The 23,526-nt window shown below is 51.1% G+C and overlaps 17 protein-coding genes across 17 annotated transcripts; all 17 read left to right on the top strand.

The window, feature by feature from the left end:
- Positions 1-64: 64 nt before the first annotated feature.
- DQ04_02081160 (hypothetical protein) lies at positions 65-1,090 on the top strand (the record flags this gene model as incomplete). The annotated part of the gene is made up of 1 exon (XM_009311497.1): positions 65-1,090. The coding sequence occupies one exon, from the start codon at positions 65-67 to the stop codon at positions 1,088-1,090; it is 1,026 nt and encodes a 341-aa protein (XP_009309772.1).
- A 137-nt stretch (positions 1,091-1,227) lies between these two features.
- On the top strand, positions 1,228-1,797 carry DQ04_02081150 (hypothetical protein; the record flags this gene model as incomplete). Its single annotated transcript, XM_009311496.1, has 1 exon — positions 1,228-1,797. One exon carries the CDS (start codon positions 1,228-1,230, stop codon positions 1,795-1,797), a length of 570 nt encoding a protein of 189 aa, XP_009309771.1.
- A 144-nt stretch (positions 1,798-1,941) lies between these two features.
- On the top strand, positions 1,942-4,203 carry DQ04_02081140 (BRCT domain-containing protein; the record flags this gene model as incomplete). Its single annotated transcript, XM_009311495.1, has 1 exon — positions 1,942-4,203. One exon carries the CDS (start codon positions 1,942-1,944, stop codon positions 4,201-4,203), a length of 2,262 nt encoding a protein of 753 aa, XP_009309770.1.
- Positions 4,204-4,361: 158 nt separating this feature from the next.
- DQ04_02081130 (GDP-mannose transporter) lies at positions 4,362-5,318 on the top strand (the record flags this gene model as incomplete). The annotated part of the gene is made up of 1 exon (XM_009311494.1): positions 4,362-5,318. The coding sequence occupies one exon, from the start codon at positions 4,362-4,364 to the stop codon at positions 5,316-5,318; it is 957 nt and encodes a 318-aa protein (XP_009309769.1).
- Positions 5,319-5,740: 422 nt separating this feature from the next.
- DQ04_02081120 (cAMP-dependent protein kinase dimerization/docking domain) lies at positions 5,741-6,247 on the top strand (the record flags this gene model as incomplete). The annotated part of the gene is made up of 1 exon (XM_009311493.1): positions 5,741-6,247. The coding sequence occupies one exon, from the start codon at positions 5,741-5,743 to the stop codon at positions 6,245-6,247; it is 507 nt and encodes a 168-aa protein (XP_009309768.1).
- Positions 6,248-6,502: 255 nt separating this feature from the next.
- Positions 6,503-7,522, top strand: DQ04_02081110 (hypothetical protein; the record flags this gene model as incomplete). Its single annotated transcript, XM_009311492.1, has 1 exon — positions 6,503-7,522. One exon carries the CDS (start codon positions 6,503-6,505, stop codon positions 7,520-7,522), a length of 1,020 nt encoding a protein of 339 aa, XP_009309767.1.
- Positions 7,523-7,731: 209 nt separating this feature from the next.
- Positions 7,732-12,615, top strand: DQ04_02081100 (hypothetical protein; the record flags this gene model as incomplete). Its single annotated transcript, XM_009311491.1, has 1 exon — positions 7,732-12,615. One exon carries the CDS (start codon positions 7,732-7,734, stop codon positions 12,613-12,615), a length of 4,884 nt encoding a protein of 1,627 aa, XP_009309766.1.
- A 331-nt stretch (positions 12,616-12,946) lies between these two features.
- DQ04_02081090 (hypothetical protein) lies at positions 12,947-13,315 on the top strand (the record flags this gene model as incomplete). Its single annotated transcript, XM_009311490.1, has 1 exon — positions 12,947-13,315. The coding sequence occupies one exon, from the start codon at positions 12,947-12,949 to the stop codon at positions 13,313-13,315; it is 369 nt and encodes a 122-aa protein (XP_009309765.1).
- A 239-nt stretch (positions 13,316-13,554) lies between these two features.
- DQ04_02081080 (cytochrome b5-like) lies at positions 13,555-13,914 on the top strand (the record flags this gene model as incomplete). Its single annotated transcript, XM_009311489.1, has 1 exon — positions 13,555-13,914. The coding sequence occupies one exon, from the start codon at positions 13,555-13,557 to the stop codon at positions 13,912-13,914; it is 360 nt and encodes a 119-aa protein (XP_009309764.1).
- A 503-nt stretch (positions 13,915-14,417) lies between these two features.
- DQ04_02081070 (DnaJ chaperone protein) lies at positions 14,418-16,937 on the top strand (the record flags this gene model as incomplete). The annotated part of the gene is made up of 1 exon (XM_009311488.1): positions 14,418-16,937. One exon carries the CDS (start codon positions 14,418-14,420, stop codon positions 16,935-16,937), a length of 2,520 nt encoding a protein of 839 aa, XP_009309763.1.
- A 244-nt stretch (positions 16,938-17,181) lies between these two features.
- On the top strand, positions 17,182-17,577 carry DQ04_02081060 (Heat shock protein 67Bb; the record flags this gene model as incomplete). Its single annotated transcript, XM_009311487.1, has 1 exon — positions 17,182-17,577. One exon carries the CDS (start codon positions 17,182-17,184, stop codon positions 17,575-17,577), a length of 396 nt encoding a protein of 131 aa, XP_009309762.1.
- A 200-nt stretch (positions 17,578-17,777) lies between these two features.
- On the top strand, positions 17,778-18,215 carry DQ04_02081050 (endoplasmic reticulum protein; the record flags this gene model as incomplete). The annotated part of the gene is made up of 1 exon (XM_009311486.1): positions 17,778-18,215. The coding sequence occupies one exon, from the start codon at positions 17,778-17,780 to the stop codon at positions 18,213-18,215; it is 438 nt and encodes a 145-aa protein (XP_009309761.1).
- Positions 18,216-18,466: 251 nt separating this feature from the next.
- Positions 18,467-18,880, top strand: DQ04_02081040 (putative heat shock protein 67B2; the record flags this gene model as incomplete). The annotated part of the gene is made up of 1 exon (XM_009311485.1): positions 18,467-18,880. One exon carries the CDS (start codon positions 18,467-18,469, stop codon positions 18,878-18,880), a length of 414 nt encoding a protein of 137 aa, XP_009309760.1.
- A 349-nt stretch (positions 18,881-19,229) lies between these two features.
- Positions 19,230-20,294, top strand: DQ04_02081030 (hypothetical protein; the record flags this gene model as incomplete). The annotated part of the gene is made up of 1 exon (XM_009311484.1): positions 19,230-20,294. The coding sequence occupies one exon, from the start codon at positions 19,230-19,232 to the stop codon at positions 20,292-20,294; it is 1,065 nt and encodes a 354-aa protein (XP_009309759.1).
- Positions 20,295-20,415: 121 nt separating this feature from the next.
- Positions 20,416-20,823, top strand: DQ04_02081020 (hypothetical protein; the record flags this gene model as incomplete). Its single annotated transcript, XM_009311483.1, has 1 exon — positions 20,416-20,823. One exon carries the CDS (start codon positions 20,416-20,418, stop codon positions 20,821-20,823), a length of 408 nt encoding a protein of 135 aa, XP_009309758.1.
- Positions 20,824-22,075: 1,252 nt separating this feature from the next.
- Positions 22,076-22,852, top strand: DQ04_02081010 (ubiquinone biosynthesis protein-like protein; the record flags this gene model as incomplete). Its single annotated transcript, XM_009311482.1, has 1 exon — positions 22,076-22,852. One exon carries the CDS (start codon positions 22,076-22,078, stop codon positions 22,850-22,852), a length of 777 nt encoding a protein of 258 aa, XP_009309757.1.
- A 210-nt stretch (positions 22,853-23,062) lies between these two features.
- On the top strand, positions 23,063-23,452 carry DQ04_02081000 (hypothetical protein; the record flags this gene model as incomplete). The annotated part of the gene is made up of 1 exon (XM_009311481.1): positions 23,063-23,452. One exon carries the CDS (start codon positions 23,063-23,065, stop codon positions 23,450-23,452), a length of 390 nt encoding a protein of 129 aa, XP_009309756.1.
- Between the last annotated feature and the right edge of the window lie 74 nt (positions 23,453-23,526).

The following is a 23,526-nucleotide window of genomic DNA, read 5'->3' as shown; positions in this document are numbered from 1 at the left end:
ATATATATATATCTGTAGGTCCGTGTTGTTTTCTTTTTTTTTTTGCAGGTTTTTCTGTAGGGTGATGCCTTTCTGGTGCCTCAAAGTTGGTCTTCTTGTGACAGTATGGTGTGTGTCTGTTTTGTGGTGCGATGTTCAAAGTGCATCAATACTGCAGCGCCAGGGTTCTGTTCTGGAGGTTGTGTTCTTCACGAACTTTGTGGGTTGTTTCTTTACAACCGGAGCATGTCTCCTTCTAAGGCGCGGTTCCTTTACTGATATGCGATCCTTGGCATGTACATTGTATGAGAGGCCAATGATGTGGAGACTGCTCTTGTCGGTCGCTTCTGTCAACGTTATGGCAACGTGGTGCATGTTTCTGAGCTTTACCTTTTCCGGGATGACGCATGTCTATGCAGTGAAGACGACTGAGCCACTTTTAATGTGTCTTCTTTCTATGGAATGCACGCAGAAATTGATTAAAAATGCCTTGTCGAAAGGTAGATCGGCGAAAGATCCTTTTGCAGACGTTGAGGAGTATCCATTGTCAACGAAGTTGATCACCTTTAGGACTTGGATGTGTGTTCTTATTGTATGTATCGGTGCATTTTTGACTTCTGGGTCATTAAAGCGCAACACCAATACATCCTTTGGCATACTTGTGCTGTTGTTTACTTACTCTCTTGTGCTTGTCAGCAACTGTGCTCTGGCTCTCAGAACCACATTGATGAAGCCTTTGCTACATGTGTTACCGGACGAGAGCAGTGTCTTTTCTTCTTGTTCAATTTATGTCTTCATGTCGATGCTGGGTTCATCTGCTCTTGTTCTGCCGGTCTTGGTGTACCGAGGGAAGCATCTGTTAGAATATGACATGGACACCTGGAAGCAGTTTCTGGTCGTTGGATTAAGTTACGGTACGTATCAAGCCTGTAATGGTATGGTTCTGTTTCATGTTACTCCTTTGGCTTATAGTATCTTGAAACAGGTTCGGGTGGTGTTGATATTCTTTTTTTCCCTGTACTACTTCGGGAAAGAAATTGAAAGTACCAGTCAACTTTTCATCGGCTTGATTTTGTTGTTTTCCGGTACTTATTGCTACGCTGCCGTTTAGAAACAATTGTATATTTTTTTTCTTTTTTGCTGCGTATGTGTATCTGGGGAATTAACAATATTTGATATGTACTGTCCGTGTTTGGGAACAGGTGTGAGAACCGTCACATTGGCTATCCGTTTTCTTCCTATAAGAAGATGGGGCAATCTAACAACACAAAGCAGCCTAAGCTTAAAAGCGATAGCATTCCTAACTATGAGGATAATGCTCCAGAGTCTACAAACATCGAGGACCTCATTAAAGGAGGTCGCTATAAAGTTGCGTCCAAGGAAACCCTCGATATGATGACCGCCATTCAACAAGGTCCAAAGGATGAGAACAAGATTTACCCTGATTCTGACATCAAGGACCTTAAGCAGTATATCATTGAACAGGAAGGTCTTAGTATTGGCCAGGCGAGAAGAAAGGCACTTTCACAACAATGGCGTTTTTTCTTGTCGTGCGAGCCTGTGCAACGTGGTCTGGACGCTGGGATTATAGCCGGTAGCTTTGCTGCAGCTGTTGTAGCGTTCAAGAGTCCCAAGAATCGCATTCCAGCTAAAATTGGGCTCGCGTTTACTTTTGGATTTTGTGTAGGTCTTATTACTGTACCTATGATGGTTATTGCAGCTGAAGGATACAACGCAAAGAGGATCAAGACGTTGGAAAAGGAGCTGTTCTCAAAGCAACGGGATGAATTCTACAGCAAAGGTAGAAATGAATTGTGAATGTTTTGGTGTCGGTTTTGGTATTGGTTTGAGGAGATTGCTGTTACCTACAAGGTTCTTCCACTGTATATTTTTTTTTTGGAGCGTTTATCATTTTCTCCTAACTTTCGTGGAAATTTGGTAGTAGTTGTTGTAGAATCTAGTATGGCTGCAGTCTATGAAGGTCTCTCAAGTGAAAATACTGCCCTGAGAGTTGAATGTGAAGCTCAGGAAGCCGAGATTGCTCAACTTAAGTACTTTCTTCAGCAGTCTGTAACGAAGCCTGATATCTACCCCGGCCAACAACGTGTTACATTAAATAAGTGTCTTAATGTTTTTCCTGAAAAGGCATGGCAGCAGCTCAACGACGATGTGCCACAAGTTGATGACCCGCTTATGATCTCTGCGCTACAGGATCAGTTGAATGAGAAGAACAACTTGTTAGCTGCCTGTCTCGAAGAAAACGCTGAGCTCAAGAGTCACCTCAAGGATAATGCATCAGGTCACACAGAACCACATGGGGAGGACACAGCCCACCTACTATCGCAAATCGGTTTCTTGCATAATGAAGTTGAACGGCTTGAGCAACAAGTGAAGATGGTTCGTGCAGCTGGCAAGGAGGAGATTCGCGCTCTTAGTATCGAATACAATGAGAAGCTTGAAAAAAAGGAGAAGGAAAACCGTGCCATCACGGAGCAATTAAGGGCACGAAGGAACCGTTTGGCGGATGGCGAGGACCTTGTTTCTAGATGCAAAATGCTTGAAAGTCAACTTGCCATTGCCCTCTCGGAGAAAAACTCTCTTCTTGTGGAGAAGAATGATTATTCTGCAAGAATAAGAAAAATGGAAGGTGTGCTCAAGGAGCGCAAGCAAGAGGTTTCCGAAACCCAGCGCATGGCATCTCACGAATCTGTCGCATCTGGGAGTCAGATAAAAAGCCTTCAAGAGGTAATTCAAGTTCTCTCTGATGAGAGGTCGTCACTTCAAAGGCAGCTCGCTCAAATTCGCAGTGGGATGCGTGTTGAAAAGACTGATGGAGAAACCCAAACTGAGGCATCAGTCGCCTCTGCTTATACGCAAACCGACACTTTGCCTTGCGCAGAAAAGGAATGCCAGGTAGACTCAATTACATACTCCACCGATGTTGGCGCGCACTCTGCCCAGAGTCTGACGCATATGTTAGAGCTCAAATGTGCCGAGTGCGACGATTTACGGGCTCGCATCGATGATCTTTCTACTGTTCACCGAGAAGCCGTTTCCACATTCGAAATAACAAAGAATCGTCTCACGGAGGAAATGGAGAGAAGAAAGCTACTCAGTGACGACGCAGAGAAACTTTCTCTACAGGTACGTTCTCTGCAGCAGAAGTGTAGCCAACACGCGGCAACTGAGCGAGAGCTACTTGCCAAAATGTCACTCGTGGAGGAACAAAAACAGCAGCTGAGGATGAGTTCTGTGAACATTGAGCGCAATAAAAATGTTTTGGAGGAACAATTGCAACAGTACCAAAAAGACATGGAACAACTAGTGGCAAACAAAAATTACTGTAATCAGCAGGTTGCTCAACTTGCAGGGGAAAACGAAAAGCTTCGCGCGGAGGTGCAACGGCTTCACCAACAGGAAGCACAGTTAGCATACTCCCTGAAGGCGAAGGATGGTGAGCTGCGCGAGATTCTTTCGGCATATCAGAACGCGGTGAAAGAGGCGGAATCACAAATGGATGCACAACGAACTATAGAACGTGAACTTGAGGCTACCCGCGCAGCATTGGCATCAAAAGAGCAGGGTATCATATTCCTTCAAGAACAAATGAATCAACTTCATCATAGAGATCAACAGCTTTCGCTGGATTTACAGACTTTTGAATACGAAAACGGTCAACTACACCGGAAAGTTGTGCAAGCGGAAGCGCTGGCGACACAACTGCAAAGTACGAGTGAGGATTTGCAGCAGTTCTCGCTCAGAAAGGATAGAATGGCGGAGGAGCTTCAACAGAGTCTTGCGGAACTGAGCAAACAGATTGTTCTAAAAGAAAACGAATGCATGCTCATTCGGCAGCGGTGTGAATCACTCCAACGAGACGTCTCACGTCTACAATCTTCCCATGAAACAGAATCGCGTCGCCTGCGGGAGTTGGAGGATGCAAATGCTCGCCTCGTGGTGCGCGGAATGATGAGTGGTGAGAATGACAATAGAATCAACTCACTTCGTGAAGAGATGGATAAGGTGAAGGAGGCTCTTCAGGAAAAAAGTGCATCGCTTCAATCAGTACAAGAGCAACTTCGAAAGGAGAAGGATGAACGAATAAAGTGCTTATGTGAACTAGAAGCTGCTCAAGCCTCCTTAGAAGAGGCGTTGCTATCAAAGGAACGGTTGCAGCAGGTGGTTTTGGATCAAGCAGCTACGTTGTCCCATTTGTCTCAGTAGTATGAGCTGGCTCATTTTACATTTTTCTCAAATGAACATTCATCTTGTGGGCATCTTATTTGTTTTAGCTGTCTGATCCATCCATGTCTTTCTTGTTGGCCATCTCTCTTTGTTTTTGTTTTTGCTGTTAGCCGTGCTGTCTCACTACTTAATAAACAATGCACGACTACACGGGTTTCGCTCGTGCTGTCGCTATCTATAGCCTATCGTCGACTGGGATGATGCTGAGCAATAAGCTTGCAGTTGTAGCACTCCCGCTGCCATGCACCCTGGTGTTGATGCAGATGATCGTCACACTTGCTCTTCTAATTCCGTTTCGAACCGAGGTGGAGCCTTTTTCCATTAGCAAGTTGCGAAAGTGGATTCCCGTTGCAGGACTCTTCGCAGTGATGCTGTACACCAGTATGAAAAGTTTTGTGTACGCAAATCTATCTACTGTTCTTACGTTTCGCAACCTTGGGTCTATCGTGACAACTGTGGCGGAGTACTACGTGCTTGGAGAAGGTGTGAACACGGAAATCATTCTCTCACAGCTTGTTATATTCCTGGGAGCGGTTATCTACGGTGGTGCTAACTCAACCTTTACAATGATTGGACTGTTCTGGATGATTGTTAACGTTGTCGCACAAGGTTGTTACGGGATTCTTGTAAAGCATATGACGAGCAATGTGGCAGATTTTTCGTCATCGACTAAATACACATTGGCGTTGTATAACAATGCCATTGCACTACCAATGGTGTTTGCTCTCTTTCTCGTTGAAGAGGTGTGGCGTGTGAGCTCGCTGTTGCCAATTGTAACCGCTTTTGGTTGGTTTTGGATAGGAATCACGTGCGTGCTTGGCTTCATGATCTCAACATCGGGTTTTGGACTTCAGAAACTTGTTTCCGCAGCCACATTCATTGTTATCAACAATCTGACAAAGTTCTTCAATATTCTCGTGGGCGTTTTCATCATGCATGACCCCATGGGCCTCATTGATGGCACCGGATGCGTTATCGCGCTCGCTGCCGGAGGCTGGTATTCCGCTGCTCGTTACCGCTATAAAGAGCCTGGTCCAGCTACAGAAAAAAAAGAAGACACGGCAACTGAAGAAGTCATTAAGGTATCTGCATGATGTTTAATGCGGCCCGTGCCTGTGGTTCTTTTTGTAGCCGATAAAGAAAGGGGAAAAATAGAAATAAAAAGCATTTCGATCATCTGTTAAAGCGATTCTCAAGTACTTATTTGGAAATATCTTCAGTGACTGGTAGATGGAATGCGTCAGAAAGGAGTATGTGTGTGCGCCTTGTGAGAAGTCACGAAAATATCAGAATCTGATGATGATCGTCTATTTTTCTTGTTGTTGTTTTTTTTTTGCTTGCAGAAGCGTGTGAACTATATGCTTTGAGGTGTTTTTTTATTGAATGCCGAAGCCTTTGCGGAGTTGTGGTTTGTGTCCTCTGTGGTTGTTGTGTTCACCACTGCGAAGTGGCGTTGTGCCTATTATTTTCCCCTTGCCGCCTCCATGTGCGTGTAGGCGTCCAGCCTAGGGTAGTTATGGAGTCCATCTTTTGCATCGAGCAGGTCAATGTTCCCCCGGAGCTTGGCACAATAATGAAGCAATACACCAAAGCAGTTCTCAGGGACAGGCCAGAGGACCTCTACAAGTACAGTGCGAACTTTTTCGCAGCTCTTTGCGGCCAGGCAGCCCCTTTTGACAAGGATGGTCAGTTTGTCGAATCACGTGAGTACGAGCAAATGGAAGAGTTTGTTGGTACAGAGCTCAACAAGGCTGAAGCCATTGAGCCTCCACCATCCGATGAAAATGAGGGGCGTGATGTTATTCGGGACATTTTCAATGAATATGATGTCAACGGAGATGGACGACTGGCCAGGGAGACGGTGCCAGCACTGCTAGAAGACTTGCAGCGGGCCCTTGGTCTAAATGAATCCGAGACAATTGGCGCCGAGGAGCTTCTTAGCATCCTTGACGCTGATGAAAACGGTACAGTCGATCTTCTGGAGTTCCGTCAGCTTTTTTTTCAGTCAAATGATTCACCTTAGAGAAGCGTAGGCCAGGGCCGAGGCTGGTTTATGTAAAGGCAAAGTGACTGCGCGTCTCACCAGCAAGAGAAATTGACCTGTGTGGAATTTTCTTCCTCTTCCGGTTCCCCTTGTTATCTTTTTTTTTTTTCTTTTTCATACCTGAGTTTGCCTTCTTTTCGCCCATCTCCATGAATGTCACTTTGGGGTGGGTCTTTTTTTGTTCTTTTTTTTTTTGTTGGCCTTCTTTGACGGCCTTCCACAGAGCGGGGAGCAATGAGTAAGAAGCCCCCTCCCCAGAAGGAAAAGGTGAAGACGGTAGTTATACCTCTTTCTCAGGAGTTAAACGTCGATGTGGATTTGCGACGATTGCAAGAGGCTTGTAGCGCACTCGGAGAATGCATGGCACCTTTCATAAAACGCATCAAACTGGAATGTCAGCGGGTGAAAGATGGTGAGCAGCCGGATGTTCCCACAGTTCCTTTGTTCGTGTACAATGAAATCCCATACACCGAGGTGAAGCTGCTCTTCAAGGAAATTCTGCCAGTTTACCCATTTCTTCGCGTAATTCAGCTGCACCACTGCGCTGTTGGCGATGAGGGTATACTTGCTATTGTAGACTTTATTCGTTCCTACAAGCCGTCCCCGGACAGGAATCCTTTCGGTATACAGTGCCTCGAGGTACCTGGGTGTCGAATAGGGCCCAGTGGCGCCAAACATATTGCTAACCTACTGAGTGAGAACGACACTATTACTCGTTGTGTACTGGATTTTAACCCTTTGGGTGATGCTGGAGCCCANGCAATCGCTGGTGGAATGCGTTGGAATGGGTCACTAGAAGACCTTTCTTTGCAGTATTGTGAAATCGGGCCCGCCGGTGCCGATGAGCTCGCAAAGGCCGTCTTACGATGCTCCAATGTTCGTATACTTTCCCTTCGGGGAAATGCTTTGGGCCCTGAGGGCATAAAGCACATTGGCTCCGCTTTGGGTATGAGTAATCGCATCGAGTCCATTGACGTTGCGGACACCCGTTTCGGTGGATCCTGGAAAGCTGTGGAGGCGCTCTGCCAAGGCGCGGAGTGCAGCAGCTCGCTGACATCGGTAGACATGGATTTCAATGTGGTGGTGCCAGAGGCCGCCCCACTGATCGCTGCCGCCATACTGAAGAACAAGCGACTGGTTCAATTTCGCGTCTGTGAGCGGATGGACTCAAATCATTTCCTCGCGATTCTGAACGCACTGGAACAGAACGGAAGGAGCATAAAGAAGAAACGCGGCAAAAGCGTGGCCAAGTAAATTCTGTGGTTCCTTTTTGCTGTTGTTGTTGTGTCTTTCAATGTACAGATCGGCTTTATTGGTGTTTCTCATGAACGTATGTCTAAGTAATGAACTCTCTTGGTGACTCTGTGGTCTTTTCGTGGTATATTTTTCCGGTTTTTTTTTCATGTATTTGAATGTCAACATGTTTTCGCCTGCATAAAGGGAAACCAAAGAAAAGAACTGGTATGGTGCTTATTCTCTCAATCGTTGGCGGTGAGGAGAACCGCAAGGCTGATAATAAAAACGAGAGATACCAGGTAACTACATTCAAGGGGCACCTTGCGGTGTTTTACGACAGTCGTCAAGCACCACCCGATCCCCTGGATGCGGAAACGGAGTATCAAAACACATCGTTGGATGACTCCTCCCAGACCCCGTTCTTCGTGACCTCGTTCGACGGGTTGATTGATGGCAGGAAAGAGGATGCATCTCCCAGGGCGAATGGAGAGCCTGATGTGCTAGAGGTACTTATGGCTGATGTGGGAACGCGTGTCGCAGCACGAGAGAACGTCACCATCGTTAACCGAGGTGCTCATGCTGAAGTATTTGTAGAGAGAATTCTTCGATCACTTCAGAAGAGCATAGAAGGATCCGCCGAGAATGCAATGCAAATTGTCGCGGATGAAATAGCAAAGGAGAAGCAGATGCAGCGCCTTCTCCAGCTGGAAAATGAATCCAACGTGCATGCCATAAAAGAATACGCCAAGGTCACCAAAGAAGTGGAGAATACTCCTTCTGCGAGTGTCAAGTTCTCTGCCAATCTGTCACGGAAGTTGCGGAAACTTCGAAAAGAACATAAGTTTTTGCTCGCTTCTGGAAAGAAGGCTGCGGAACGGTTTACTTTGCTGACTGCTGCGCACCATGGCGAGCTTGTGCCTCCATGTACAAAAGGCTCCAGCCTCATACCAGATGCTTTTTCGAAGCTGCCTCCGATGCGTTTTCCCCCCCCAAGCCCAACATCACGCCGTACACGTTTTTCAAGTGGCAGAAACTCTTACTATGGCTCACGCCTTCAGCGGAGGTCAACATTCAGCGTCTTGGAAGTGCTTGGTGATCTCACTGATGGGGAGCCTGTGGAACCCCTTGCAGGCAATGGTTGGGGGAAGGAAGGACAGTATTACGTCTTTAATGGAGAATCATCCGTGATGGCGCTTCCAGGAATACCAAAGTTTGAGGATGTTGTGAAGGGGTTGTTACTAGATTTCTGGTTCCGAATTGATCCAGGTGAATCGGTTGAAAAACGTGTACTCATTCATATCATGGATGGGCAACGTGCGGATCTGGGCCAGTTGTTCCAAATTAGTTTAAACCGTTATGAGGAGATGTCCGAAGCCATTTGTGTTTACGTCCGGGATGGTACCAACCGGGTACTAGAGTGCATGATGCCGTTGAGAGAGCGTCTCCCCTCTTCGACTGATGAGGAGCCCTTTCATCACTTTATGATCAACGTGCAGAGTCTCGAAGAAGGCAATTTGGAGTGTGTGTTTGATGGCCGTCCTGCTTCGCTGCAAATTGTGCAGCAGGAATACCCTATATTTTTCAATGCCTGGCCTCATCGTCTGTTTGTTGGTGGTTATCTGGATGAATCAAACTCACCATGTTGTGTATTTCGTGGGACGATTTTTGAGGTACGCTTTGGGGTAGGCACTGCTGAAGGATACAAGCCGGTTGTTCGATGGCCACTGTTTGTAGAAGAAGGAAAGTTGAAGGAAGCTACACGAACCATTCCTGCAGAACATCTTGAAACATTATTGGATCTTGAGAAACAAACAGGTGTTCTGCCACGCAGCGCCCCTTCTTTGGATGGAAACCTTGTTGTGAATTTGGGCACACTTGGTATCCTTGGGGAGCTGATGCAGAATTGGAGAGTAGAAATTCGCTTCAGGACAGTTATTAACAACCGTGCGATGAGTCTGATTGGTGTGACGGACAGACAAGGCAGGATGCAGGAGTTCGGTATTGTAATGAACACGGAGCCTGTTTTTGGAAAAGAGCGATTCCGCTTTCATGAGTATAACGTAACTTTCTATCTTGTTGATGCATTTGGCGCATGTTGTTCAGCGTTGCTTCGAGGGAGTGAGCATCAGAACCTAATGGATGGCCAGTGGCATACAATAGTTTGGAAGTGCATTGACAGTGAGGCAAACACCTACAGAGTCAAGGTTGATGGTGTGGCTCAGGAGCTCCTGTATCTTGTAAGGGAGGGACCAAGAAAGTTCCTTCCATTTGTCGATTGGGTGTGTCTCGGTGGTCATAACACGCGCAACTATAAGGTTAAACGACCTTTCTTTGGTGAGATTTGTCGCTTCTTCGTATCTGTTCGTGGAGTTCCCCTTGCAACGTTGAACATGGACGAGGGACCAGGGGCATATGTGCTACAGGACCTTTCAGGCCGTCGGAATCATGGGCTTCTCATCAGCCCAGTGACCCACGTTGTCCGTCGCAGCGATGTCTTTTGGTTTCCACAGATGGACGAGAGAGACTCCTACGGTACCGACATTTCAGGACAGGGTGAAATAATTATCCACAAGAATAATGAGGTGTCTCTGGCCGCCGTTGTATTTACATGTGATTTCACTGCGGCAGGTGTCGCGCGCGAAGTGGCCTATGACATTTTGGGAGGAGTAAATGTCGAGCTAGACGTGGTTGAGAATCACATCTCTGACACGCGACCACAATGGAAGACATGGCGAACCCTGCCCAACAGCTGTTTCAGGTCAGTGGATACCCTCGTGCAGTTTGAAGAGATAATCAATAGCGCACTCGCCGCAGATAAGCCTCTCGGTCACTTTATGTTTGTTATCCGAATCGGTGACTGTCATGTAACGCTTTTGAATCTTCATGGCCCGGTGCTTCCATTAGACGCCACATACAACCGTAGCATGCTCAAATGGCAGTATGCATACGCTGTTTCAGGTACCAAGGGACGACGGGAAATTTTGCTCAATCAGATGGTGCAGGGCGTAGAGGGTGTTCTTGTGAGCGACACACTGAAACCCTTCACAACCGCAAAATTGGGCCCATTGAATGTCAGCGGAAAGACTATTGTGTCGGAGGATATGATTCGATCAATGCAGAACAGTGGAAAGCCATGGTTTCTCTGCGCCGTGCTGCACAACTATCTTCTTAACGCTGAAATGGGCTCCAACCTTAACATCATTCATCACTTTATGGATCACCTCACAGCTGACGAGGCGGCATCCATTGCACTTTTCAACAGGCGTCTGTGTAATGGAACAAAGGAGAAGGCATCAATCATGATACAACGCAACTGGAGGGCGCGACAAGCACGTCAAGAAGCAATGCGATTAGAGAGTGAAAAACAAATACGAGAGCGGAAGGTGGAGGAGATATGTGCACTGCGCCTGAATCCTATTGTAAAAGCAAAGACAAAGCTCTCTGCACTTCTCATTACGTTGCACCAGGTTGCATGTGAGGCGGTCAATCCTATCCAAGACAACATTGACGAGCTGTCCGATATGTTGACCAGGCAGGGTTACGTGGTCAATCACATACCCAATGCAGAGAAGCCCGTATTAATGAAGGCTCTTTCAGAAATCGATGAGGATGCGTCGAGCTTTGTGTACATCAGTGGGTATGGTGGGATGATGTCAATCCGCCAGCCGCTAATTGTCTCGCTGGAGACTCTCCATATTTCTATTTGGGAAGGCGCGCAGCGAGCTGCGCTTGAAGGGGAGAGCGGGGTGATGTACCGAAGGCTCATGCAGGCATTTAGGGAAGAACTTCCTCCTCCAAAGGTTCGAAAAATGAAGCGCAAAAAAACTTCGGTGATGAACAAGAAGATTATGCAGGAAGCAGAATTGGCTGCGCGGCAACAAGAAGAGTTGTTCCGCATGTCTGTCGCGGAAACCGAAAAGGAGGAGGAAAACATGCGTGAATTGACTTCGGAGGAGTATGACACTGAAGTGATGATGATAATTCGCGAAATGAAGCTAGCCATTGAGGCAACCGAAGAGTATGAGCGCACATATAAGCGGGATCCTCAAGGAATGAACTTTATCCTTCCATGTGAGGCAAAGCTTGTCGAGCCATACGCGAGCACCACTTACAGTGTGGAGGAGTTGCTGCACATTATTCTTCAGCGCAGCATGCCCCCAATGGGGCTACAGCGAATCGTTGCTTTTGATCTGGAGCCCGTCACACCAATGGCATGTGGCTTCGCGTGTGTGGCGAGCAGCGCAGGCTACACGCTGAGATTCCCATACAAGCCTCAGCAGCGCCGCATCTTGTCGAACGTTCTCCGGAAGGCCTTTGACGGTCGCCTACCGTGCGTCCCCGCCCATTCCAGGTATGCCGTGCTGAAGGGCGGCATTGAAACGGACTCCTCTGAAAGAGACTGGAGGTCCTTTGCGACGTACGTGGTGTCGAAGATGCAATCTGTTTGCAGCAGAGAGGCGTTCAGAGCCCTGCGTGAAGAACTTGATCGTGAGGTGCCGTTCACTGCGGAACTGATTCCGGTGCGAAACATTGTTCTGGATTCCGACGGCCGAGAGCGGTTGCGCCGCGAGAGGGAGGCCAAGGAGATAAACGTTGTTATGCGGTATGGAATGGGGAGCTCTCATGTGCAGTCGGATATGTTCAGCGTATTCAAAAGCATTATCACGTTCGGTGGCCCCTTGAAGGAAATCTCGTTCAAGAACACGATTTACATTCTGTTTACGTGCAACAACAAAGGCATTGATGGTCTTATCAAAGAGGCGCTCATTCAGGAAATAGAGAAATGCCGTCCAGCCGGATGCGGCCTCACCATCAGTGTTGGCATCACCTCTAGAGGTGCCCGCCTCGTTTTCAACAGCAGTGAGTCTTCAGACAAGGCGCAAATAACGCACTGGATCAACAGCATCGTGGTACGGAGCTTAAGGTGGCAACTTCCCGTGGGGTACCTTTTCAGTTACCGCATGCTGGAAGTGGATCATGTCGAATACCTGTACGAAGTGAAGAGTACGTGTTCCTTACGCAAGTTCCGCATGCTGCAGAAGCAGCAGCACGAGCAGCCTCTTCCGATCCCGTATGTGTGCTTTCTGGGCTGCGAAGCCCTCACTTCATAATAGAGGAAAGGCAACTCGCTGATGTAAAGTATGTTTCTTCTATTGTTATTATTGTCGGCTACATGTACAGCGCGAGTGGCATATATATATTTTTTCTGGTTCCTTTCACCAAGGGCAGGAGCTTTGTGTGGTTGCCGTTTGGATATGTGGTTGCCCGACGTGGCACGCAAAATTGCATCATTCCTTTTCGTTGCTCTTTTCTTTTTGTCGTTGTTTTGCTCGTTCTGCCTGTTGTTTGCGTGGATCGCGCATGCGCAGGTACGAGCATCCCACTCACACGCGCACAGACTCACACACACACAAACGAAAAGGGAACAGCGGCCTCGCAACGATGAAGCTCGTGAGGCGGGCGAGGAAGAGCATTCGTGAGCGGCGAATGAAGGCCTGTCAGAAGGACCTCAGCGCCAACCTGGAGAAGGTGGAGATGCGTGTCTTCAAGGCGCAGAAGCGGGAGCGGGAACGCCAGCGCCGATCAGGGGGGATCCGCTGCGGTATCCCAAAGGATGTGCTGCAGGGCAAAATGAACGCGGAGCTGTACAGCATCGAGTGTCGGCTTCACCGAGAGGCAGGGCTGCCGCCGCCCGCATCGTTCGACGGATTCCAGCAGCACGCGGTGCGGCGGATCGGGCTGGTAGAGTTCGCCGCCGTTGCGCGGGCGGTGCTGCAGCTCAACAGACATCTCCGGCGGGGCTCACAGTGAGACTTGAGCCGCAACGTAAGTCGGGCGTCGTAGTCCCTCGGGCGCTCTATTCCTGTTGTGCAGCCTGTCGTGCAGAGGACTCTTGGGGCTCCTCGACCACACACACACACACACAGATGCATACACTGCTTTTGTTTTTCTTGTTCTTTTCTTTTCCTTCTGCATGTTGCTCTTCCAAACTTGCGCCTAAGAAGAAAAGAGAGTACGCACATCGCTTCGTGGATAAAGAAGAAGAAAATATGTCTGACACACCGAAGATGATCCCTCTGAGCGAGGTGGTAAAGCACAAGGCAGAGAACGATCTTTGGATGATTATTAACCAGAAGGTGTACAATATCACCTCGTTCGTCGACCAGCACCCGGGTGGTGTTGACTCACTCACTGGTGCTGGGGGGCGAGACGGTACGGATGACTTCAACGCGGTTGGGCACAGCGATTTCGCCAGAAACCAGCTGGAGAAGTACTACGTCGGCGAGCTGCACCCCGACGACGCCGCAAATATGAAGCCCCCTATGCATGGCACCAAGAGTAACTTCTCAACCATTGCGATTCTGATTGCTCTTATGGCCATCTGTGTATATCTGATTTTTGCCCCTTAAAGGCGGACCTTACCTTTCTTCTTAAAGAGGATTTTTTATCATTTTTTTCTGTGTGTGTGTTTGGTTGCCGGGGCTGCTCTTTTAATTTGCGTCTTTGGGTGACCCTGTACGTCTGTTTTCCTTCTTAGGTGCCATCTTTCTCAACGGCATCATCTACAATCATAAAGTAAAAGCAAACGTAGAGGAAATGACCAATTATATGTCCTTCTACTTATGTGCACATTCACACTCTGCTGCTAATGGTTTGTGGTGCAGTTGATGTGGATGATGTCCTCTCACCCACTCACTCATTCACTTTCTCTCTCTCTGTCTCTGTCTCTGTCTCCATTGTCTCCCATGATGGTGTTACAGAAGACGATATCCGGAAGCCGTGCACGTACACGTACATAGACACGCATAAACAAACATACTCAAATACACAAGCACGTGCACACATATACAGACTCATAGAATACTCTGCCTATCAGTCATTTTTGACAAGGTGTGTGTGACCTTCTTTTCACATGGCACCAAAATTACAGAAGCGGTGCTCTGAGGCGGCGGCGGCGGTAGCGGCGGTGGAGGGGTCGAGGGCAGACTCTGACCTCACACCGAAGCCAAAGAAGGGGCGCCTTGACCTCACCGGCCTGGTGGCTCCCAAGCAGGCGGAACACACAATGGAAGAGGTTGAGAAGGCGTTCAGTGAAGCTGTCAAAAAGCACCCGTTCCACGACAATGCCGACCATACCATTGACTTTCATACTGCCAGTGTCTTCAGGGATGCCAAGGGAAAAATTTGCGGTGTGCTTCTGCCGGGGGCACTGCCGTCATTTGCCGCTGCCATGGCAGCTGACGTTCTGCGCCCAGCAGCAACGAAGACGTCCCTGCGGTCAAACATGTTTGGGGGGCAGGCACCCCTCAGTGGCATTGCAGGGTACTTTGACTATCGTGGCTCCCCTGTGGAGCTGAAGTGCCGCAAGACTTCCTTTACACATGAGCACGTACAGCTGTGGCCTGGCGTCTTTCCTATGATTGAGTACGTTAGTGCCATCTACAAGGCTGTCTTGCCGGAGCACTGGGCCGCACAGGATGCCGCGGTACCTGACGTTGTTCGCATTCATGGGTCACCCTTTTCCACTCTTACCATTAACCAGCGGTTTCGAACTGCCTCGCACACCGATGCCGGTGATTTTGACATGGGCTACGGTGTGCTGGCCGTACTGGAGGGCAATTTTAAGGGCCTTTCCCTCGCACTTGACGACTTTGGTGTGTGCTTCCGCATGCAGCCACGGGATGTCCTACTCTTCAATACACATTTTTTCCATTCCAATACAGAGCCTGAGGTCAATCACCCCAAGGATGATTGGGATCGGCTGACATGTGTGTTCTACTACAGGGCGGCACTGGGGGAAGCATCCTGCGTCACAGAGTACAAGCGACGACTCGTGCGCGCGAGAGAGATTGGTGCCGTGCCTCCACCCGTAGTAGATGCTATTGTTCAGAAAGACAATGGTGACAACTTCAATAAACCCGCGCCAACTTTCCCGCCGCAGCTTACACCCTTTGGGGGTGCAGCAGGTGTGCTATCCTTGCATAGCTGTGTCACAAAACTACAGCGGCTCCATGAATTGCTACTCGAGAAACCAGAATTTGGAGTGGTTTTGTTTGGTGAACCTCTCCGGACGGATGATGGTCTACTCCCACGTGGAAAGGAGCAACTTATCCCTGTTCACTTGCCAGTTGTCGTGAAAGCGCCGCCTTCCGGTGGATTTACAGAGGCGAGCGACGTCCTTAAGGCTGCTGAAGAACGGCAGTATTTCTTTGAGGAAGAGAACTTGGCGAACGAGCTCGGGCCGGAACTTGTGGGTATGTGGAGTAAGAGCCGTGCTCTTTGGCTGCAGCTTGTGAAGGAAGACTGGGAACGGCTGCTGCGGAACAACCCAGAGCGCACAAGGTTCAACTGGAACAACACTTCCGCGATGAATGCAGCCTTCTTTGATCTATGTGAGGTGGCCAAACAAATGATGCTAGGGATCCTGGACAACGAGAACCCGTCTAAAGCTGAAGAGCAATCCTTCTGGATGCTGTTCGCGGCGCATCTGAATACTGCTTGCGCCACTGAGATCGGCATGCCACGCGATGCCATGGGCATGCGTAAACTAAACGTCAAGTTAAAAGACTTCCACTTTGGGGGGACACGGTATTTGAAGGACATGCCACCGGAAGAACAGCAGCGACGTTTGGAGAGAAAACGGCAGATCGAGGAGGCCCGCCGTCGGGGTTGTGTGTCTCGTGTGGCGCACACAAGCGGGTGGCTGCAGAATGACGCGTTCGACTACCAGCACGAAGATCGCGAAGTTGACTTTGAGAAAAACGGTTGGGTGCGGCCGGAAGAAAATGCGCAGCGCCTGAGTCTCGCGCCGTGTGCAAACGGAGTGACGGCAGCAGCCGACCCAACGGAGCGTATCCACCTTCTTGTTGTCTTGCCGCGTCGCGCAGCATCAGGACAGGGGGCGAACAGAAACGTCCCCACTACGATGTCGGACGAAGCGGCGCGACTGTTGAAGAACCCTGCGGCGCAGCGTCTGTTGGCAGGCCCCTGCCGCAATGGCGCCGTCACATCGCCTCTCTCATTCGGTTGTGTGACAATCACATTTGTGTTCGATGGTGACGATGTCAGTGATGTGGATGCCGACTTTGTCATTCTCCAGCACGTACTTGCCGCCATGGAATCTGACGAGGAGGCAGAAGCTCGCATTAGTTTCTGGGCTTCGCTCGCGAAGCACTGTGTGTTCATCATAGAGGCCGACACTATGGATCGGCATCACTATCTCCTGCGCGAGGAGGTACGTGTCGCGTACGAAGACGTCGCAGCGGCGTGTTTTACCACACTGCACGCTGCGGCGTACTGCACGGACTCTGTGCATGTTAGAAGGACTCCATCCCTACTCGCCCTTACCAAAAGCAAAGGTGTTGAGTTCCGTTATAAATTTATTGGATCCCCCCTAAATACCGTGGCCCTTCTTGTGCGCGGTAGCAGTTAATCGCACACCACCCTTTTTTTGTTGTTGTTACTGTGCGATACTCCCTTTCATTTCCCTTAACCACGCCATTTGGTGGTGCAAAAATGACCGGAGCGAAACCTTTGCTGCTCCACCTTGTAACGTTGAGCTTGCCGTTTTGCATCACTCTCCATGCGCTCTTGTCTGTTGTTGTTGTTTTGCCTTGTGGGCTCCTTTTTTTTTTTCCTTTCACCCTGAGTGAATAGGAAAGCGGCGCTTCATTGCCATGCAGCGGCGCTTCATTGCCATGCAGCGGCGTCTCACCCATGAGGCCATGAAGGCACTCATTGCGAGCAAGCGCCAAGGGCGCCTGAGTCGCACGCACTTGATTGATGTAAGGGGGCAGGATGAGGTGCAGGTCACCGGTCTCATTCCACTTGCCATAAACATACCGCTTGATCAGCTTGAGTGTGCGCTGAAAAACGACCAGGAATCCTTTCTGAATAAATATGAGGCCCCAAAGCCGCTACATAGCGAAACGCTTGTCATGTACTGCAAGATGGGCAGCCGGGCAGAGCAGGCGGCGGCGATCGCTACTCAGTGCGGTTATCACAACACGGAAGTGTACTTGGGTGGCTGGGACGAATGGTCCAATCTTTCCACGAAAGGCAAGGGCGTATAGGAGGCTTTCCCCTCCGCACCGTTCTATTCTTGTCTTTCTTGGCATGTAGATGTCTTTCTCTCTCTCTCGCTCTGGGTCTGTGTGCATCTGCATATGTATGTGAAGAGGATTTCGTGTGTAGTGAAAGGGGTCGGCAGCACACCAGCACTTTCCTTTGTTTTTTGGTTTATTGTTTCTGTCCCCGCAAAAAAAAAAGGGAGATGTTTGCACTGGCGCGGGCTCTTCGGGTGCACATCACCGCAGAGCAAGTGGCGGCGGTGGTGCGCGCGAAACTCGACAGGGCCCCCGTGGTGGAAAACACGCTCCTTGTGGACGTCCGCTCCACGGGCGAGGTCGCAGCTACAGGTGTCATTCCAACAGCTGTGAATATCCCACTCAAAATGCTGGAGGCGGCGCTTGACGACACGGTGGAGACGGACGAGTTTACAGAAATATTCGGTGTGGCGAAGCCAAAGAAAGAGGTGACGCAAATTATATTCTATTGCGCTCACGGCGTGCGGTCTGCCGTCGCCGTTGAAATCGCGGAGGGATTGGGTTTTAGCGGAGCAAGAAACTTTTCCGGGAGCTTTGCCGAGTGGCACTACCGCTACGGTGGGCCCTCTAGTGCCGGGGACGGCACAGCAAGCAAGGCACAGTGATGCTTTGTCAGTGTTGTTGGCGTTGACCTTGTGGCGGCCGGCGTTTCAATTCCGGCGGGGGGGGGGGACCCAGTGTGTTGTGCGATGGGCTCAGTTCTGAACTGCAGCAACTCAGCTCGGGTTTAACTGATAAGTGCGGGAAGTGTGGTGCTCGTGATGCGTTGAATATGTTCGTTTATGATGTCACATGTGTTGTGTGTCTCTCCGCTTTGTTGTATCTCGCTGCCTCGTGCCGTTGTGTAGTCTTGAGGATGGGCCAGGGTACATCATATGAGAACTATGAGCAGAAGAAGGCGCTCAGCCAGTTCGAGATGGAGGCGCTCGTAAAGAGCAAACGAGAGGGGAAGAACAAGGATGTGTTCATCATCGACGTGCGTGACAAATTCGAGGTGGACCAGTATGGTTCCATCCCGTTCTCTGTGCACATCCCATCGGGTGAAGTGCGCCAGGCGTTTCGCATGAACGCGGCGGAGTTCCAGGGAAAGTACAACTCCCGCATGCCGCGCAGGTCCGAGAAGATGGTGTTCTACGACCAGCGCAGTGGCCGTGCCGCAACAGCTGTTGAGGTAGTGGAGCGGTTGGGCTACAAGATCGCAACATATTTTTCGGAGGGGTTTCATGGGTGGAGTCAGAAGGCTGAGCGGACACCCAATGAGGATCTTTGAGCCGGATATCGTCATCGCCTTTCTGCTTTTTTTTTTTTCGTGTGTGGTTGTGTGTGTGCATTGTCGTTTATCAGTGGGTTGTCATATGTGGTGAAGAGAAGAGAGGATCGTCGCGTTGACGGGAAATGTTCTTTCAAATGCCTGGGCAAATAGGCTGTCGATGTATGTCTCTCCTCCCCCACCCCCCTCCCCTCCTTCTCGTGTTTTTGGGACCCTTCTTGCATCCTTCTGTCTTTCTTGTCGTGCCACACGCGTGCCTTATTTTTGTTTTTTGTTCTTTTTTTTTTGTTTTGCTTCGTTTGGTTTGCGTCACTGCTGTGCGTCCGCAGTTATTTCCTCTGATAGGCATATGCGCAGTTGGGCTGCACTCGGGGGTGGCTTGGGTTTTTCCCACACGGCTGCGTTCCTGCAGCGGCGGCGCACAGCCACGCAGACGCCAACAGAGGACGAAGTGCGCAGCGCATACGCGGCGCTCGGCGTCGCCACATCGTCTCCATTCCAGGAAGTGAAGAAGCGCTACATTGAGCTTGCGAAGCAGCATCACCCTGACGTAAGCGGCGGGAGTGCCAACGACGCGTCGCAGCGCATGGTGAACATCAACAATGCCTACGCTACGCTCAACATGTTCCACAAGGCGGGGGGTGTCCTACCCGGTGGCTCACGGCCGTCCTCCTCCAGCAGCAGCAACAACAGCAGTTATGGGCATGCGTACTATACCACAAACGATGAGCCGTACCACCCCTGGCATGAAGATCTTAACCCACTTGTTTACGAGATGATGTGGGACGAGATGCGTCGCCAGGCAGAGAACGAGGCCTTCGCGCAGGCCGCCGCTCACGAAAACAAACGGCGCCACAACTACCAGCAAGGCACCGAGGCACCAAGAGGTGGACAGAAAAAGACGTATGGGGATAACCGCCGCCATCCCAAAAGTGGCGGCAAGCCCCGAAAGACGACAACATGGCCTGACGCTGATTTACAGGCGATGGTAAACATGTACCAAGACGGAAAGAGTTTTGATTTCATTGCTAACGCGCTTGGAAAGCAGGCGTCTGACGTCATTGCTGAGTTCAACCGCTGGAATGACGACAAGAAACGTTCGTCACGACCGTCGCAGCGGCGTCCACGAGGGTATTACTACGCCGAGTCCCCTGACTTTGATTTTCCAGATTTTGGCGACGACGTTGACGACGATCCGTACGGCTACGGATGTAGCGACGAGGGCGAGCACGTGGACCCAGAGGACGTTTTCTTCGACGGTGGTGCGATTCCATTCAGAGGTGGGCATTACATGAGCGGTCAGCGCCCGAGATACGGCCACAACGGGAACCGCGGCGGCGGCGGTGGTGGTGGTGGTGGTGGAGCTTCTGCTGCTGCTCGTGGGAGGCACGGTTCGAACCGCCGCCAGTGGTGACGTTGCTAAATGATTGTGCAGTTACGCGTCCTCGGGCCTGCCGCGGTGGAGTAGTGGGGCCGTGGACTTTCCTTTCGTTTTTCCTTTTTCTCTGCGCCATGACAGGAAGGCAGCAAGGTGGATGCTGAGGCTGACGGTGCCGCGGCTCGCGAGGGAGATGACGTACGTGGAGGTGTGGGAGCACTTTAAGCGATTTGGTGATGCGCGGGGGCCCGACAGCGTCACCTGCCGCCTGCTCTGCACCGACGACGTGGCGGCGCAGCTCAACACGCGTGTGAAGATGCGGTACCTGCTAGAGCAGTTCCTCGTCAAGAGCACGCCCGCAGGTGGGGCGGGTGGCGAGCAGCAGCGCTGGTGGGCAGGAGACTTCTCGCGTAGTGTTGACGGCGACCGNCGACGACGTGGCGGCGCAGCTCAACACGCGTGTGAAGATGCGGTACCTGCTAGAGCAGTTCCTCGTCAAGAGCACGCCCGCAGGTGGAGCGGGTGGCGAGCAGCAGCGCTGGTGGGCAGGAGACTTCTCGCGTAGTGTTGACGGCGACCGCCGCGTCGTGGCAGAGGCGCTGCTGCAGGACGGTTGGAGGCTGTCACAAGTCAATAATTGTGTCTCTGAACGCGAGTGGATTATTACGACAATGACGTTTCTTCGGGAATGAACAGGACGCATAAGAGGATGAGAGAAGCACCGCTCTGTTTTTGTTCTTTCTTCTTCCTTTCCGCCCGCTCCCAGTGGTACGGGAGCTGTTGTCGCCGCCTGGCCTTATTTTCGCTCCTCCCTCTCCTTCACTTGTTGCGCCCCTCTCTGAGATCGAGTCGTGGGCGGCCGCGCACGTGTTGTGTGGCCCCCGCGACGAGGCTTGTACCAGCCGTGTGTCAAGATTATTCCCGCGCAAACACTGCGTGCCTGCACATAAATGGCCCTCCTGGTGACTCCCGTCAGCCGCTTCCTGCAGGATTAAAAGTACATAGAAAGTGGAGATGTGCCGGTGTTGAGGTGGAGCGTCCGAATATTTTTTGGGGGGTGGTTTCAGGTGCTGCTGCTTTCTTGAAGAAGATCCGCCTCGGCCGCGGGAAGCCCTCTGTGGCGGGGACCGCAGCGACGTCTTTGGTAGCGTTTCGACGTGTTGTTTCTGCTGGCAGGCGTTGCCGCTTTTGCTTTTCGTTGTTGGTGCTGCTGTTACAGCGGCGTGCTGCACGTCTTGCGGGCCGCTGCTGGGCTTTGTCAATGAGATACACCCACTGACCTCCTGTTGGTGCACGTCATGGGAAGAGAACCGAACTTCTACTCTCCGTTTGCTTCGTTCTGCGTTGCGTGCTCGTGTGGGGGAACACCACCGCGTCTCTTGTCCGTGGCTCGCCCACCATGGTGCGCTCAGCATGACTGACGCAGTTGCACGTGTGCCTCCGTAGCTGTCTCACACACACACACAGTCATGGAAAAAATGAACCTGAGCTGTATTACGGCGATGTTTCCTGTCGTCTGTTTGCCCTTGCAGCTGATGCAGCCACCACAGGTGGAGTGTGGCTGCCGCGTGCGCCGTCTAGTGGGTTTTGATTTTCTTGTCTTACTATCGATGGAGCTAGCTGTTGTTTATTTTTACGTTCGTGGTGTCTGTCTGAAGGCGTGCCGGGGATTCTCTCCGTAGTCATAGCCGTGGTGAACGATGTTTCAGTTGTACCTCTCTGGGCAATAGCATTGTGCGCCCTGTGCTGCATTGAAGTGCTCGCAGTATTCTGTGCCCTTGTCCCCGCACTGCCACGTTACGAGTGTCTTGAAGCAAATGTCGGTGCCGGGGCTGCAGCTACTCGGTGGCGTGGCGGGAGCCGCGCGATCGCTGCCGTCGTTCGTGGCGGCCAGCGTGAGTGCCATTTGGGACCCGACGAATGGCGACGCCGTTGCTGCTGTTGGTGAGATCACCGCGGCGACGGCGCTGGAGCAGATGAAGCAGTCGATGATGGCTGAGCGCACAGGCCGCATGATCCTCCAGGGTCAGCCGCGCGTCACGGATGACACACTCGCCTTCGCCAGCCAGCAGCCGGCAGGAACATTCGGCCACCGCTACGCGCTTTACATGGATCACAACCACTTCCTCCCCAGCGGCCGCACGCCCGTCACCCGCATCGCAGATCCGGTGCTCGCGTATGTAATGCAGCGCTATCGCGAGACACACGACTTCGTGCACGCCTGCACGGGCTGTGGTCGCACTGTCGAGGAGGAACTCGCAGTAAAGCTACTGGAGTGGCGCCACACAGGTCTCCCACTTGGCCTCCTTGCCGTGCTCGGTGGCATGCCGTGGCTGAACGTGCAGCAGATGCGCAACATGGCGCTCTACAAGGAATGGGCCGAACTCAATGCACCCAGCCAGCGTCACGATCAGCGGCGCATTCCCTGCATCCTCAACGTGCCATGGGAGTCGTACCTTGATAAGCCGTTCGAAGCGCTATTGGAGGATGTCGGCATCACTCCTATCGACGTCTTCCTCCAGGAGCGGCGAGGTCAAACGACAGCGGAAACAGACACGGGAGCACTAGATAATTCACGAGTTGAACCTCAATAGTCTCGTGTCTGTGTCTGTGTGTGTGTGTGTGGTATTCGGCACACCTTGTGCCATAAGTATCACTTTGACACCATTTTTACGGTGTGCTACGCCCGTGTATGCTGTGGTTCTTCCGGTTGCTTTCACTTTATCATTCCTCTTCTCTTCTTGCTTTCATGGTTCGCTGCTTGTTTCGGTCATAGTCCCACTTTTCAACGGGCCCTTTGCACCATGAGCGAACAAAAGCTGAAGGCGCTGCGCGAGCTGTCGACCCTCCTGAAGGAGAAGCGCGACGTGCCGCAGCCACTGTGGGATCAGGCAGGGGTGAAGGTTGGCGCCCGCATGAAGGATGTCGAGCGGGAGATTGTCGCCGTAAAGAAGGGCGTGTCGCGGGGTCTCAAAACGAAGTACGAGGAGGAGCAGCGAGCCGTGCTAGAAGAAGAGGCAAAGAAGCAGGGTATCACTGTTGAGGAGCTGCTTGGTAAGCAAAACGATGACCGGGAGTTTAACATGCAGCTCAAGGCAGCACGTGAGCGTGCCCGCGGTGAGGAGCGCGTCAAGAAGGAGGTGCAGCGGCAGACAGACTTGGGGGAGCACGACTTGGCCGTCGACTACGTGTAGGGACATCAAGTAAATGGAAAAACGACACCACCCAACTCCGTGCATATACCCTCCCCCCCCCCCCCCCCTCCCTC

Source organism: Trypanosoma grayi (assembly GCF_000691245.1).
Source record: "Trypanosoma grayi strain ANR4 Tgr_208_V1, whole genome shotgun sequence".
Taxonomy (NCBI): domain Eukaryota; phylum Euglenozoa; class Kinetoplastea; order Trypanosomatida; family Trypanosomatidae; genus Trypanosoma; species Trypanosoma grayi.
Note: the sequence above shows the minus strand (reverse complement) of the source record. Positions and strands in the feature narration are given on the sequence as shown.